At 52.3% G+C, this 12,706-nt stretch overlaps 6 protein-coding genes across 6 annotated transcripts; 4 read left to right on the top strand and 2 right to left on the bottom strand.

Annotated features, from left to right (window-relative positions):
• Nucleotides 1–284: 284 nt before the first annotated feature.
• Nucleotides 285–1,860, top strand: N7510_004606 (DMT family transporter; the record flags this gene model as incomplete). Its single annotated transcript, XM_056976532.1, has 5 exons — nucleotides 285–404; nucleotides 482–835; nucleotides 891–896; nucleotides 965–1,037; nucleotides 1,094–1,860. The coding sequence occupies 5 exons, from the start codon at nucleotides 285–287 to the stop codon at nucleotides 1,858–1,860; spliced, it is 1,320 nt and encodes a 439-aa protein (XP_056836488.1).
• A 494-nt stretch (nucleotides 1,861–2,354) lies between these two features.
• N7510_004605 (PH domain-containing protein) lies at nucleotides 2,355–3,609 on the bottom strand (the record flags this gene model as incomplete). The annotated part of the gene is made up of 2 exons (XM_056976531.1): nucleotides 2,355–3,332; nucleotides 3,400–3,609. The coding sequence occupies 2 exons, from the start codon at nucleotides 3,607–3,609 to the stop codon at nucleotides 2,355–2,357; spliced, it is 1,188 nt and encodes a 395-aa protein (XP_056836487.1).
• Nucleotides 3,610–5,183: 1,574 nt separating this feature from the next.
• N7510_004604 (glycosyltransferase family 15 protein) lies at nucleotides 5,184–6,873 on the top strand (the record flags this gene model as incomplete). The annotated part of the gene is made up of 4 exons (XM_056976530.1): nucleotides 5,184–5,455; nucleotides 5,515–5,922; nucleotides 5,981–6,067; nucleotides 6,123–6,873. The coding sequence occupies 4 exons, from the start codon at nucleotides 5,184–5,186 to the stop codon at nucleotides 6,871–6,873; spliced, it is 1,518 nt and encodes a 505-aa protein (XP_056836486.1).
• Nucleotides 6,874–8,218: 1,345 nt separating this feature from the next.
• N7510_004603 (uncharacterized protein) lies at nucleotides 8,219–9,727 on the top strand (the record flags this gene model as incomplete). The annotated part of the gene is made up of 1 exon (XM_056976529.1): nucleotides 8,219–9,727. The coding sequence occupies one exon, from the start codon at nucleotides 8,219–8,221 to the stop codon at nucleotides 9,725–9,727; it is 1,509 nt and encodes a 502-aa protein (XP_056836485.1).
• A 1,004-nt stretch (nucleotides 9,728–10,731) lies between these two features.
• On the top strand, nucleotides 10,732–11,166 carry N7510_004602 (uncharacterized protein; the record flags this gene model as incomplete). The annotated part of the gene is made up of 1 exon (XM_056976528.1): nucleotides 10,732–11,166. One exon carries the CDS (start codon nucleotides 10,732–10,734, stop codon nucleotides 11,164–11,166), a length of 435 nt encoding a protein of 144 aa, XP_056836484.1.
• Nucleotides 11,167–11,381: 215 nt separating this feature from the next.
• N7510_004601 (cupin domain-containing protein) lies at nucleotides 11,382–11,786 on the bottom strand (the record flags this gene model as incomplete). Its single annotated transcript, XM_056976527.1, has 1 exon — nucleotides 11,382–11,786. One exon carries the CDS (start codon nucleotides 11,784–11,786, stop codon nucleotides 11,382–11,384), a length of 405 nt encoding a protein of 134 aa, XP_056836483.1.
• Between the last annotated feature and the right edge of the window lie 920 nt (nucleotides 11,787–12,706).

Genomic DNA, 12,706 nt, shown 5'->3' with positions numbered 1-12,706 from the left:
CATTGGAGCGTTCATGCCCGGCTTATCGTGATCGCCCGGTGACACCATCGCTTGGCGCTCCCTCTTTTCCTTCACATCTTCCTCCTCCCCTGCCGGACAGGGAGCCTGTCTCCCCCTTGACACACCCGTCAGTATCCTTTCTGCCGATGCCTGTGCTCAGCCTGGTTACCTCCCTATTGTCGTTCCTCGTCGCCGAGGGGCAACCGACGTGATCCCGCCTGATCGCACGCGACCAACTCCGCCGACAACCGGTGATAAGCCATTCGCTCGCGCGTAGCGCAACTATGTCTTCCGGCCCCGAGATACCGGCCTTGACCCTGATGGGTTCTGCTAGACATACCGTGGGAATCGGCCTACTGCTGCTCGTGGTTGTGCTGTGGACGGCGTCGAACTTCCTCGCAAGCGTGCGCATTCTTCTCCGCTGATTGATTCTCTGTTCCCACCTGGCGGGTTACGAACTAACACCAATGCTGCTCTCCAGACCATCTTCGCAGACAACACCTACTCCAAACCCTTCTTCGTGACCTACATCAATACCTCGCTGTTCATCCTACCGCTTTTCACCATCCTATTTAGTCGTTTGTGGCGGCTCTGGCGCTCTAGAGGACTGTCTCACATCACCTCGTTCCAGAGCCTGCTCAGGCAGTTGGACTCGCATAATCCCAAGGCTGAGGAGGAGCAGGGTTTTCTGCACGCTGCGGGTGTGGAGGATGAATTCCACGGCGGAGAGGGACGGGAGAGCGCGCAGTTTGTCCGGTCGATGCGGAATGATCCAGATGCAAAGCTGGGGTTGAAGGCGACGGCGAAGTTGAGCTTCCAGTTTTGTTTACTTTGGGTAAGAGGAGACCGTATCGATCTATTGGTGACGTGCTGAGCTAACGTTTTCGCAGTTTGTTGTATGTTCCATGTTGGCTTTTTGCGGTCTGTGGAACAGTCCTAACTAACACGCTCAACCATCGAACAGGCGAACTACTTTGCCTTGGGATGTCTCCAGTACACAACCGTGGGCAGCACGACCATCCTCACCTCGACGAGTGGTAAGCTCCAGTATCTTTTCCGATGCTTTCGCGACGTATGCTAAAACAGACCCCAGGCGTCTGGACCCTCGTCTTCGGCGCCATACTTGGCGTCGAGAGATTCACCGCACGCAAACTCATCGGTGTCCTCGCCTCCCTAATAGGAATAATCCTCATTTCGCGCGTCGACCTCTCTAAGCCAGACACCAGCACCCCATCCGCCGACGGCAGCGAGGGGTCCTTCCCGCACAAAACCCCCGCAGAGATCGCCCTCGGCGACGCAATGGCAGCGTTCAGCTCGATCATGTACGGCGTGTACACGATCGTGATGAAGAAGCAAGTCGGCGACGAGTCGCGCGTGAACATGCAGCTCTTCTTCGGGCTAGTGGGCTTCTTCAATCTCGTCCTCCTGTGGCCCGGGTTCATAGTTCTGCACTGGACGGGCGTGGAGCCGTTTGCGCTACCGAGCACAAAACGAGTCTGGATGATTATCCTCATCAACTCGCTCTCCTCATTCATCTCCGACATCGCCTGGGCCTACGCTATGCTCCTTACCACCCCGCTCGTCGTTACCGTCGGTCTCAGTCTGACGATCCCGCTCTCCCTGGTCGGCCAGATTATCCTACAGGCCCATTATGCCTCGCCGCTGTACTGGGTTGGTGCTAGTATTGTGTTTATGTCTTTTCTCGTGGTCAACCGCGAGAGCAAGGGTGAGGACGTTGTCGTTCCTGGGGCTGCTTCAGGCGCAGGTGCGGGTAGAGGTGACAGAGTGTCGTCGGGGGAGTATGAAAGTATTCCTCCCCCGACGTATGAAGGTATTCCTCGGGATGAAATAGTGCGTTAGTTCATCGTCTGGTACTTCGGGCTTTTCTTTTGGGTGTCTTATGTTTCTTCTTTGCGTCTATCTGCTTTACTCCTATCATCATCCTCTCTCTGCCTGGCACCCACCATCCTTTTTGTTTTTACTTCTTTCTGGTTTGCAACTCACACAAGAGCATGTTTGTGATTCGACTATATTGGTTTAGAATAGAAACAGCGATATTGAGTTGACTAATAATGAACCATGGCGTGACCTTCCTAGCCTTTTCTTGCCAAAATAGGTAATTAATTTTAGATGACTTATGTATGGCAGTGCTATCCGGATGCCAATGAGATGCTCGCATTAAGAAAGACCTGGGTATATATAAAGAGACAGAATGTGTGAAGTGGTTCGAGTGCCGAACTCGCTCCCGGGATCAGATAGGAATGGCCTCGGCCGCTGAGGAAGATATAAAGGAGGAAGAGGAGGAAGGAAAAGAAAGAATAGAGGGAGTGAGGCAAAGCAGCAGTCAACAATGATTAAAAAGTAGACGACGGCTCCAGTTTCTTGCGAGCCACAAGAATACTCTTCAAGGCACCTAACCAACGCGCCAGGGATTCTTCGTCCGGCGCGCAGAGTCGGTAGGTTTTTTCCTCGGCGATGATTTGCAAACAGAACTTTTTGGAGCGCGACATGGGGTCGACCTCGGCCGCGTCGATGATCTGCGACATGGAGATGACGCGGAGGGCGGAGTACTCCTGCTCGTCCTTATAGAAAGCCAAGCTCTTGGGACGGAGCACGACCCACAACCGTTTCCATTGGCGTACGGTTCCCTTGATGCGCAGGCCTTGCAGGTACCCATGGCAGACGACACGCTCTGGGTCCCGGACGGACTGCCGGCTGGTGTCTCGCGGCAAGGACAGGGGCTTCTCCTCCGGCGCGGACCGGGACAGATTGTTAACGGATCGGGGCAGATTGTTGAGGGAGGGCATGGATCGTAGTTGGCCGCGATCTGTCGGCGGGGATGCGTCTGATAGTTCTGAATACGATGTGATCTCGTTCCCGGAGTATTCCTGTGTGTAGGATAGGCGCTGGGCCCGACGGTGGGGCGAGACTGTGCGGCCAAGCTCTGGGGAGCTGGCACGACCCGTCTGGTCAAAGTCCGAGTGGTCGGTTGTGTCCTCAATGAGCTGCTTTTGGATCGCCGGCGGGCCGGGTTTCTTCGTCAGCGCCAGGAAAGCCTTTTCGTCCTCGCCAATAGGGGTTTCTGTGCGGATGCGGCTGATCCAGTCCTCCGCGTCGCGTTCCGAGGTGGCCTCGAAGCGGTAGTTTTTGGAGGGGGTGAACACGCCGAAGACATGCTGTCGACTCGAGCGCGTGGCCTTGACTGGAGCCACGGCCGTCACCTCGGACAAGGTGATGGATGCCCGCAAGCGGGTCGTTTCTTCATCTTTGTACACGGAGAGCAGGTTGGGCCGGAGGACGATATAAGCGGGTTTCCATGAGGCTCGGAAGACCTAGAAGCAACCCTGTCAGCCGGGAGATGCGCGCTAGCTAGAAGAAGGATTTACGGGACACACGGACATGTTTGTGCTTCACCCGCCGGAACACCCTTCCCGTCTTCAAGACTCGGTCGAACTCGAAGCTCCCGTTCTCGTTGATAGGAGAGAAGTCGAGGTTGACGTGGCTGTTGCGGGACGGTGGTGGGAGCAGTTGATTGATGGGGTTGTTGGGCACGGGGATGGCCGGCGTCTGGGAGCTTTGCCCCTCGGAGGAACGAGGGAGCGAGCTCATGGTCGCTATTGTGTTGAGCGTGTGGTATCGAAGAGATGGGAGGAGTGGACGGATAGGTGTGAATCAGGGTGAAATAAGGGGCGCCTTGTGACTGTCGTGTGAACGAGCTGGTGGTCGGCGGCGAGAGCTGCCTGGGGACATTGGGGCCAGGCAACACAGCAGTTGTCTTCGTGTTGCCTCCTTGGGGTCCCTGTCATCCCATGGGATGACCGAGGTCTGGTGATGATGATGGTGGTGGTAGGTTGGTAGATGGATGGATGCAGGCCAAGAAGAATAAATTCCCGGACTAGGAAAAGGGCAGCATGTCTGCAGCTACGATTTTAGTGCAGGGACTTGATTAATTTCTCCTGCTACCCCCCACCAGTTACTCCCTTTCTCGCCGCGTCCCTAGTATGTAATCCTCACTATTTTCTTCACGAACGAGCATCCTTGATGGCCCCCTACACCCGCGTCATCCAAGGGTCCAGACCCGGTCACGTGTGGGGCAGGGCCCTGAGCCCTTTGGTGTCCACGATCAACGCGCTTGTGTCAGGTAGAGATCAACAAGAATTAGTATTGGCCGGTCGGGATAGATCCCTAATAACAACATCCCCGGGCCCGATGTCGTGTGTCTCAGCGTCCCATTCCACAGACAGCCTTAGACCCTCGATCGCCACTACGCTAGGCGCTTTTCGCTCGTGGTGATCGGTACAAAAGTACGATGGAGGATTCTGATTTGGTCAGTTGTGCCCTGGAGTCAGGTGGTCTGCATGGAAGATGAGATCTGGTCTTTCGTTGGCCCGTCCCAAGAGCCCCCGTCTCTAGAGCCGCGGGAAGCTTGCTTGGGGCCGGGCAGACTTGGCAAGGTATTGGCACGGCATCGTGAGGCTGCGAGAGACATCGTAGATCTGGGATGGCGATACGGAAATATCAAAATCGAGCCGACCGAAGAATCCCATGTCTGATCTAGAGCACCCAAGCCGCCCGAAAAGGGCCCTAAAAAAAAGATGAAATTACGCGTAACCAGAATACACCGTTTTGGCGCCACCCCACCACAATATCGGTTAATACCCGTCTTTGCGGTACGGACCCCGTCCACCGTGGCCCTGCGCCTCCCTTCGCCCATCCCAATTCTTCCTTTTCTCTTCCCCTGCCCATCCACCCCATCACCCCCAATCATCATCAACCACCCCAACCATTGATGTCCTTGGCCGACCGCCCTGTCTGGTCCCCTCTGCTCAGGACGGTTGCTTGCGTTGCTCTCAACGCTCTCCCCTCCCCCTGGGCCGACTGAGAAAGGATAAATTGGGGGAAATTTGGAAAGGAAAGGAGGCATTCCTCCGGCCACTCGTTTCGCTGTCTTTTTGTTCACTCTATCCCTCCCCTTCTCTCGTTCACTTCTTGTGAATACCTCCACGACGACCCGGTAACCACAGGTACGATCGCGTCTGGTGTTACTCGAATTTTTCTCGCCCAACGCCGCATCTCCACCCCCTGTCACGGAGTCGCCAACGGGAGCCAACACCATCCATTTGCTTGCCTCTCCGGAAGGGCCCTGTGCTGTCGCCCGGGCCTGACAGCAGAGTCGTTGCGTGATGAGCTTCATCCAACGGATTTCCAAGCGGCTGCCCGCCGCGCCGAGTTTGCCACTCGAGGATGTCCCGCGCGAAAAAGGTCACGCCATCCCCAGATTCGCCTTCTTTCGGCGGAGAATACGGTTGAAGGGCAACTCGTCTATCTCGATACCCCTGGGATTTGTCTTACTATTTCCATGTCTTGTAATTGTTTTGATTCTACTTCTTTTCGTCCGACATCCTTCGTCTCCCGGGGGTATCCTAATTCCAGCGGGCACTCCGCCCTCCATTCGGTTTGTCTCCTCCTCCTTGTGATCATCATATGTGGCGACTGACCGTGTCTACGATACAGAAAAATCAGCGAACAGCACGATAAAGTCTTCGCCACTGGCTGTCTCCCAATCGACCCGGACGGGCCGAAAGGCCCTCGCGCAAATGCCGCCTTTGTTGTACTTGCAAGGAACAAGGAACTGGACGGCGTCATTCAGTCGCTCAAGTCGATCGAGAGACATTTTAATCGGTGGTGGCACTATCCTTATGTCTTCCTGAACGATGGCGACTTTGACGATGCGTTCATGGATACCGTGAAGAATTACACGTCCGCCCCTGTGGAGTTTGGCAAGATTGACAGCTCCATGTGGGGGTTCCCTGACTGGGTCGACCATGAAGTTGCCAAGGAGGGCATTCGGAAGCAGGGTGACGCTGCCATCATGTACGGTGGAATGGAGAGTTATCACCACATGTGCAGATTCTACTCAGGGTGAGTGGTGTTTCTCATGATGCATCAAGCGTGCTCGACTGACTCTTGTAAAAAACAGATTCTTCTACAAGCACCCTCTTCTGCTGAAGTACGAGTGGTACTGGCGTCTGGAGCCCGAGATCAAGTACTTCTGTGATATCACTTAGTAGGTTCACTGCAAATACCCCTCTCAATGTACATCTTGCTGACTTGAAATCTAGTGATCCCTTCATTAAGATGATCGAGGCGAACAAAACCTATGGCTTCACCATTGCCGTCAAGGAGCTCCGGGAGACTGTTCCCAACATCTTCCGGTACGCGTCAGCCTACAAGCGCAAGAACAATCTCCCGTCCAAGGGCCTATGGGAGATGTTTATTGAACGTCCAGAGGGAGGCCCGCCCCCTCCAGACGAGAAGAGGCAGGAGACACTCCCCGAGGAGATCTTGCAGACCGATCCTGCCAACAACAACATGGAAGATATCGACCCGGAGGCAATGGAGGGCGAATCTTACAACATGTGCCATTTCTGGAGTAACTTCGAGATTGCGCGCCTGGATTGGTTCCGCAGTAAGGAGTATGAGGATTTCTTCAACATGATGGACCGGAGCGGTGGCTTCTGGATGGAACGGTGGGGTGACGCACCTATCCATTCGCTCGCAGCCGGTGCTCTACTCTCGCCCAGCGATATCCACTACTTCCGTGACTTCGGCTACAGGCACACCACGATCCAGCATTGCCCTGCCAATGCCCCAGCTCGGCAATTGACCCGCATTCCCTACCTCGAGAAAACCACTGAGGATGAGAAGAAACGAATTGAGGAAGACGAATACTGGGCCACCCCCGATCCGGTTAAGGAGAACGGTGTCGGGTGTCGGTGCAGATGCGATACCGACATTGTGGATGTCGAGGGCAAACAAGGCAGTTGCCTCCCGGACTGGGTCGAGGTCGCTGGCGGCTGGTCCTCACCATAGCCTCTCCGCGTTTTCCCTGTGTCGTCTTTCTTTTTTTCACCTCCTTCTGCTTCCCATGTCTGTTTATTCAGCCGTAAGCATCACCTGAGTTCGCCCTTGGGAGTTTTCTGCTGGAGTCGGCATCTTTTGTCGGCCGTGGGACTTGCTTTCTGGTCGGCGTTCAACGGATCTGACAGCTTTTTCTACTTGAAAGATGGTGTGACCATTTCTCAGCATCGATGTTAACATATTCATCTAGCGTGCTGTGTACGTGTCGTTGGGGTTGGCCGTGTGTTCATGTCCTGTCGAGATGTTGGGAGGAAAGCGCGTCGTTGAACAGCTATCTGGCAATCCTGGGTTGTGCCGCGCAGCCATTGCCGATAGTATTCTCTCTGGAGGTTCCGTCTGGAACCCACGGTTCAACGCATCTTCTGACCCACGTTGGATGCGCGCAACACTTCGCAATTATACGGCTTGATCTCAGTGACCGGGAGACGATCAGCGGTTGGGGCGGCGAGAAGGACGATGGCAACCAACGCGCCCGTGTTTTTTTATTTCCTTTTTTCATCTCCGTTCTTTGCATCCTGCATCGATGCGTTCTTGCCCGTTCCCTTTCTCCTCTTTCGTGAATGTCTCCGCGCATGCACTCATGAAATGTACATACCCTGTCCCCACTTTCCCCGTTTGGCCTCGTGGCACACCTATCCCGAAGGCTCTCTCTCCCACCCCCACGCAAATACCAGATCGAGCATGGCTGTCTATAGAGTATGGAATAATCACCTGGTGAATCACGTGAAGAATGATATCAGTATAATGCAGTCTTGTTTCTCTTGTTCCCTTTTGGATGTAGATGGCCGATCCATGGATGACCCATCCGGAACGAGATATGCTTATTTCAGTAACCCTAAACTAGATCTCGAGCCAGAATATTAGCCGGGACGGACTACCCCGAGATCCTGCTAGCATTGATTGACCACAAGGCTACGTAGTGGATCGAATGTCAAGGTGACATTCAGGGGAGAGAGAGGGGGGCCGAGAGGGGTGTGTGGTATTTTAGCCGGACGATATACAAAACATATTTCCCGGGAAAGAGCCATTGACAATCCTTCCACCGACTCAATGCATTGGTTTTTAAGAACGGCGTTTTGGGCTGGCCTAGCCACGGCCTTCAATAACCCTCCCGGCGTGGAAATCTGGTGTGGAAAGGCGTATCAGTCCACGTACGTTGTTGACCCTTCCGTAGGGATAAATAAACACGAAATACTAACTCCGAAACCCCAGGAATGCCTCTTTCGCGCCTGGAGGCTGGCTGGACCGCCCTACTTTATCGAGTCGTCCTCTTTTGGATCTCCAGGTTCGTCCGCGCATGAGCTTGTATGCCGCCGGAGACCGTGCCGGGTCTTTTATTGTCAACGCAGAAATCTCGCATCTACGCGGCGAGCAGTGGGATGATGATGAGGTTTCTCAGGATCTACAAGTCGAAATCTCGATCGATGAGACTCAATTGCATCTGAAACATACCGTAACGGTCGATTCGTCCTCGACCGAGGTGGACTTTCCTTTGGGCGACATTCCGGCTCGCTTTGAGCCTTATCCCGTGACAGTCAAGGCGTCACGTCCCGATGGTCGCAAGGTGTACACTGCCAAGACGCAGCTGTATCATTTGCCTCGCCGCACGGATGGTGGGAGTATCACCAAGCTGGACAGTCTGTATGGCGGACTCCTGGTGCAGAAGCAGACCTCCGACAGCACGCCCACCTGGTCACCGCTCCTACCCTACTCGTTCTATGTCAGCTGGGACGGATGGCTAGAGAAGTCGCTGAGCAATGTTCAGAAGTTCAAAGACGATGGTTACAACATCATTCACATCGTCCCCAATGCCGGACTTGCAAACGAGGCCTTCAACTTCACCGTGCTAGACCGATTCCTCGACAAGTGCGACGAGGTCGGTCTGTGGGTGATGTACGACATGCGATGGACGTACAAAAATCATACCTCCGTCCGCTACCAAGTCGACATGCTCAAGACACACAAGAGCCTGCTCCTGTGGTATACAGGCGACGAGCCCGACGGGAACAGCGACCCGGTCCACGCGCCCAAAGCAACATACGAGCTAATCAAGTCCCTGGATCCATGGCATCCTGTCTCGCTGTGCCTGAACTGCTACAATTTCCATTATGCAGAGTACTCCTCTGGCGCAGATATCATTCTCTCCGACGTCTACCCCATCGGCATCAACGCCACCTACTCCACCGTCTGGAACACGCCCTGCAACACCACCTACGGCGACTGCGGCTGCGACGACTGTAAGGGGGAGCTTGAGGACATTGCGGTGCGCCTCGACCGGTTTGCAGAGTATCAGACCTGGTTGGGACGGGACCCTAAGACATTCTGGGGCGTGCCTATGGCATTCGGCAACGAGTCTTACTGGCCGCGCTATCCCACGCCCGATGAGGAGATCACCATGACAATGCTCAGTCTCAACCACAACGCCAAGGGCATCGTCATGTGGGACTATCCCACCAGCGAGGCCCTTGCGAAGGCTACCAGCCGGCTGAGCCGGGTTGTGGCTAGCGACGAGGTGGCGAGGTTTATGCTCGGTGCATCTACCGTGCCATTGTCTGTGATAGGTGATCCGAGTATGGATGCTGCCGGTTGGAGGGTTGGTGATAAGATGCTGGTTAGTATCTTGTCGCTGCAGTATTCGGCCTGGTCATCGTCTGTCACAGTTGAGCTACCCGAAGGCGCGCGCGCAATTACCCAGGTCCTTTGGGGATCGGGTCACTGGCAGTTGGTGAATGGTCATTTAGTCAAGGATGGTGGCGAGGGCCTGGAGACGGACTTGGTGGTGGTGCAGTTTAATGTATATCCATAGATGGTATCATGGTTTAGTTTTAGTCTTGCTTTCTGGGAAAGATCATTTATCCTCGAACCTATTCTGGCACTAACTTCCGTTTATCCTTCCAAGTTTCTTGCAGGCATCATACACCGAGGGTAAAGAATAACGACCAACCACAATGGCTGAAGATTACAGGAGTCAGCAGCATAGACATCATACACAAACAATGGCCCGAGAGTGAGCCAGATTAGAACGAGAAGTCTGGTGATGCATCTGCTTTGGTTGAGTTAGTCTCTGCTGCATCTGTCTCTCTATAGATAGGCCCCATCCTCTGGTGTAGTTCCCCATATCTGAGTACGTTTTAAGTCTAAGGAGCCATAATTGCTAAATATCGAGAATTTTAAAATGTGGTTAAAGCTTTAGATGCAAATAAATAAGAACCAACCATATTATGGATCATAAAGTACGTCGAATATTTCTTCAAAACTTCTTTGCAGTTTTTGTAGAAGGTCATTTCTATTAGCGTAGGTACTTTTGTTGATGGCTAGGATGACATTTATAGGTGAGTCCTGCTCTACGCAAACTAGGTGTATAATCCCACCCATCCTGAGTTTTCGCTAGGTACACACAGTCTTGCCTTACCCAAGGCCACTCTGAGTGTCAGGCTGTAACTGGATATCATGTACAGCAAGGTTCGAAATCAGATTATCGGATTGTCTCTAATTTAAAACGTGCTAATCTAGATTTAGTTACCTTCTTGATAATCCCTGTTCACCTACAGTGGTATATGCAAGACTGTAACAAATGAATCATTGTTATAATACGGTATGAATCCATAGAACCACGTAGAATCTCCCGTCGAAATGAACAAAGGTCTCAATCAGAGGAGTCCTAATTCTGACCGCTCAACAACTCGGTCCATCACGCGCCCAGCACCCTTCATCTACGCTCGTCTTACTAGAGTTCTTGATTAAATATTAGAACCCTCAAGGTTCTCCATCAATATTCTCATTGTTTAATATCACTAAGAATCCACGTGGATGATGGCGAATCTAAATAGCACTGCTGCTACTACCACTACGAGATACAACTCGCCTATCCCCCCGAACGTCGAAATTGCCAATACGAAGCCTGCATTCGCCAAAATTCAGGACGACAATCTAGGCACTCTCCTATACGCCGAAAACGGCGGGTACTGTCTCAAGTACCCGGAAGGAAAGGTTGTAGCCATCGCTTCTGACAGGCTATGTTCTTTTTTGGACGATTCCCATATGTCGCTAATTTTCTATTTCGAGAGAAATGGCTTACACGAAAAGGCTGAGGAAGTGATGAGAGACTTACGGGAAGCCGGAATCGACGCAGATAGGCTTAAGAGAGACACGAGCGATGAGATTAAGAGCGGTGCATGTGTTATAGACCCTGGTCTTGAAGAGGATGCCGGTGATGATATTCAACGGCCGAAGGCTCCGCCTTAGCAGATGTTGGGGTCTTAACAGATATCCGCTCCTTGCTGTGACCGGCCTGAACTGTGCCTGACGTGACCACATGATATCGATTGTGTAGATAGTTGGATTGCTTCCTCTTTCTTTTTTCTTTCTATAACCTGATAATCGTGTGCAAACCGTAGCAAGGATATAGTAGACCTAAAGCACTACTTGCCAACGAGCTAGGGAGCAATATGCCGATTTGATCATTCCACTGCGTTCTTGAGTCCCCTTGTGTCCGTCGCATCCCCCGTGTTGACGACATTCGATGGCTCTAGAACCATGATAGCACACTCCTGGCCAGTCGTGACTGGTCGATGTCGTACGCCTTTAGGGATGACCACCATCTCGCCGGCACTAAGTTGGATGTCCCGTAGATCCTTCGTTTGCTCATTGCCCGGTTCGCGTAGTTGGATAGTAAGATCCCCTGACAGAATGTAAAAGAGCTCATCCGTGTCGGTATGGCTGTGCCAAACGAATTCCCCAGCCACTTTCACAATTCTCACATCGTACGCATCGTTGAGCGAGGCCACTCGCTTAGGAGCCCAGTGGCGGGTGACTTGCTGGAGCGAGTCTGGTATGGAGACTTTCGTGGGCTGTTGGATAGACATCACTGATCTAAAAGAAAGATGGAGGAAGAGGGGGGTTTGAAATGACTGGAGAAATGTAATGGGTTTGGTCAATATAAATAAGAAAATATCCCGATTCCCCAGTGATATAAATATATATTTCCGCTGTAGCACCATTTGTTGATTGGCGTTGCGTTTTTCATGCCTAAATAGGACTAGCTCTATGAATCTGGAGCTATCCCGGCCACCTCGCTTTAGCCATACCCAGAATAGGTAGAACTTTTGCAAATCTTAATCACAATGCAGACGGTAATAATAACAGTTTCTCTTTCAGCGTATCTAGGAAAATTATTTGTAGTCGGAGTTGGCGTGTCTATAAATAGATTAGTTTTTGTGCGAATTAAGGTGGTGTTAGGTCCACCGAAACTGTTGTTGACTCATCTGTATTCTGAGGTAGGAAAGCGGATCTAAATAAGTCGTGAGCAGACATCGGCAAGGCTCATCAAATTGATCTTGCCTTACAGCAAGTAATTTACTTCGTATGGCTTGTGATGATGTCAAATTAGGTTCTACAAGTAATGGAGCATAGAGGTTCCCTATCTAAAGTGGGGTAACTGGCATACATATTCAAGTTGAATCGCCGGCTTGAACGGTAATAAATGAGTTATCTAAGCTTAGTACGGTAAGATTATATAAAATCCCGTAGAATCAGTGGCCGAGGAAACTTGAGCGCCAGAGATACGCGTTGGCCAAGCCGACTGAGGTTCCTGTGCCTAAGAATCAGGGCACCTAAAACCTCAACCCTGATGACGGTGTAGGCGTTGGTTGTTCGTGGTCGCTTTAAATATGGCCTACAGTTCAATGTAGAACGGTGAAAGTCGATAATCAACGCTCGTCTGAGCTCTTCGTTCCAGAGAACATTGTCACGGCGAAGGTTTTCGTGAACAATTCCCAAGACTCTA

This window comes from Penicillium lagena (assembly GCF_028827675.1).
Source record: "Penicillium lagena strain IBT 129212 chromosome Unknown utg000002l_segment0_segment0, whole genome shotgun sequence".
Lineage (NCBI taxonomy): Eukaryota > Fungi > Ascomycota > Eurotiomycetes > Eurotiales > Aspergillaceae > Penicillium > Penicillium lagena.
The sequence above is the reverse complement of the archived record's forward strand: the minus strand, read 5'-3'. Positions and strand labels throughout refer to the sequence as shown.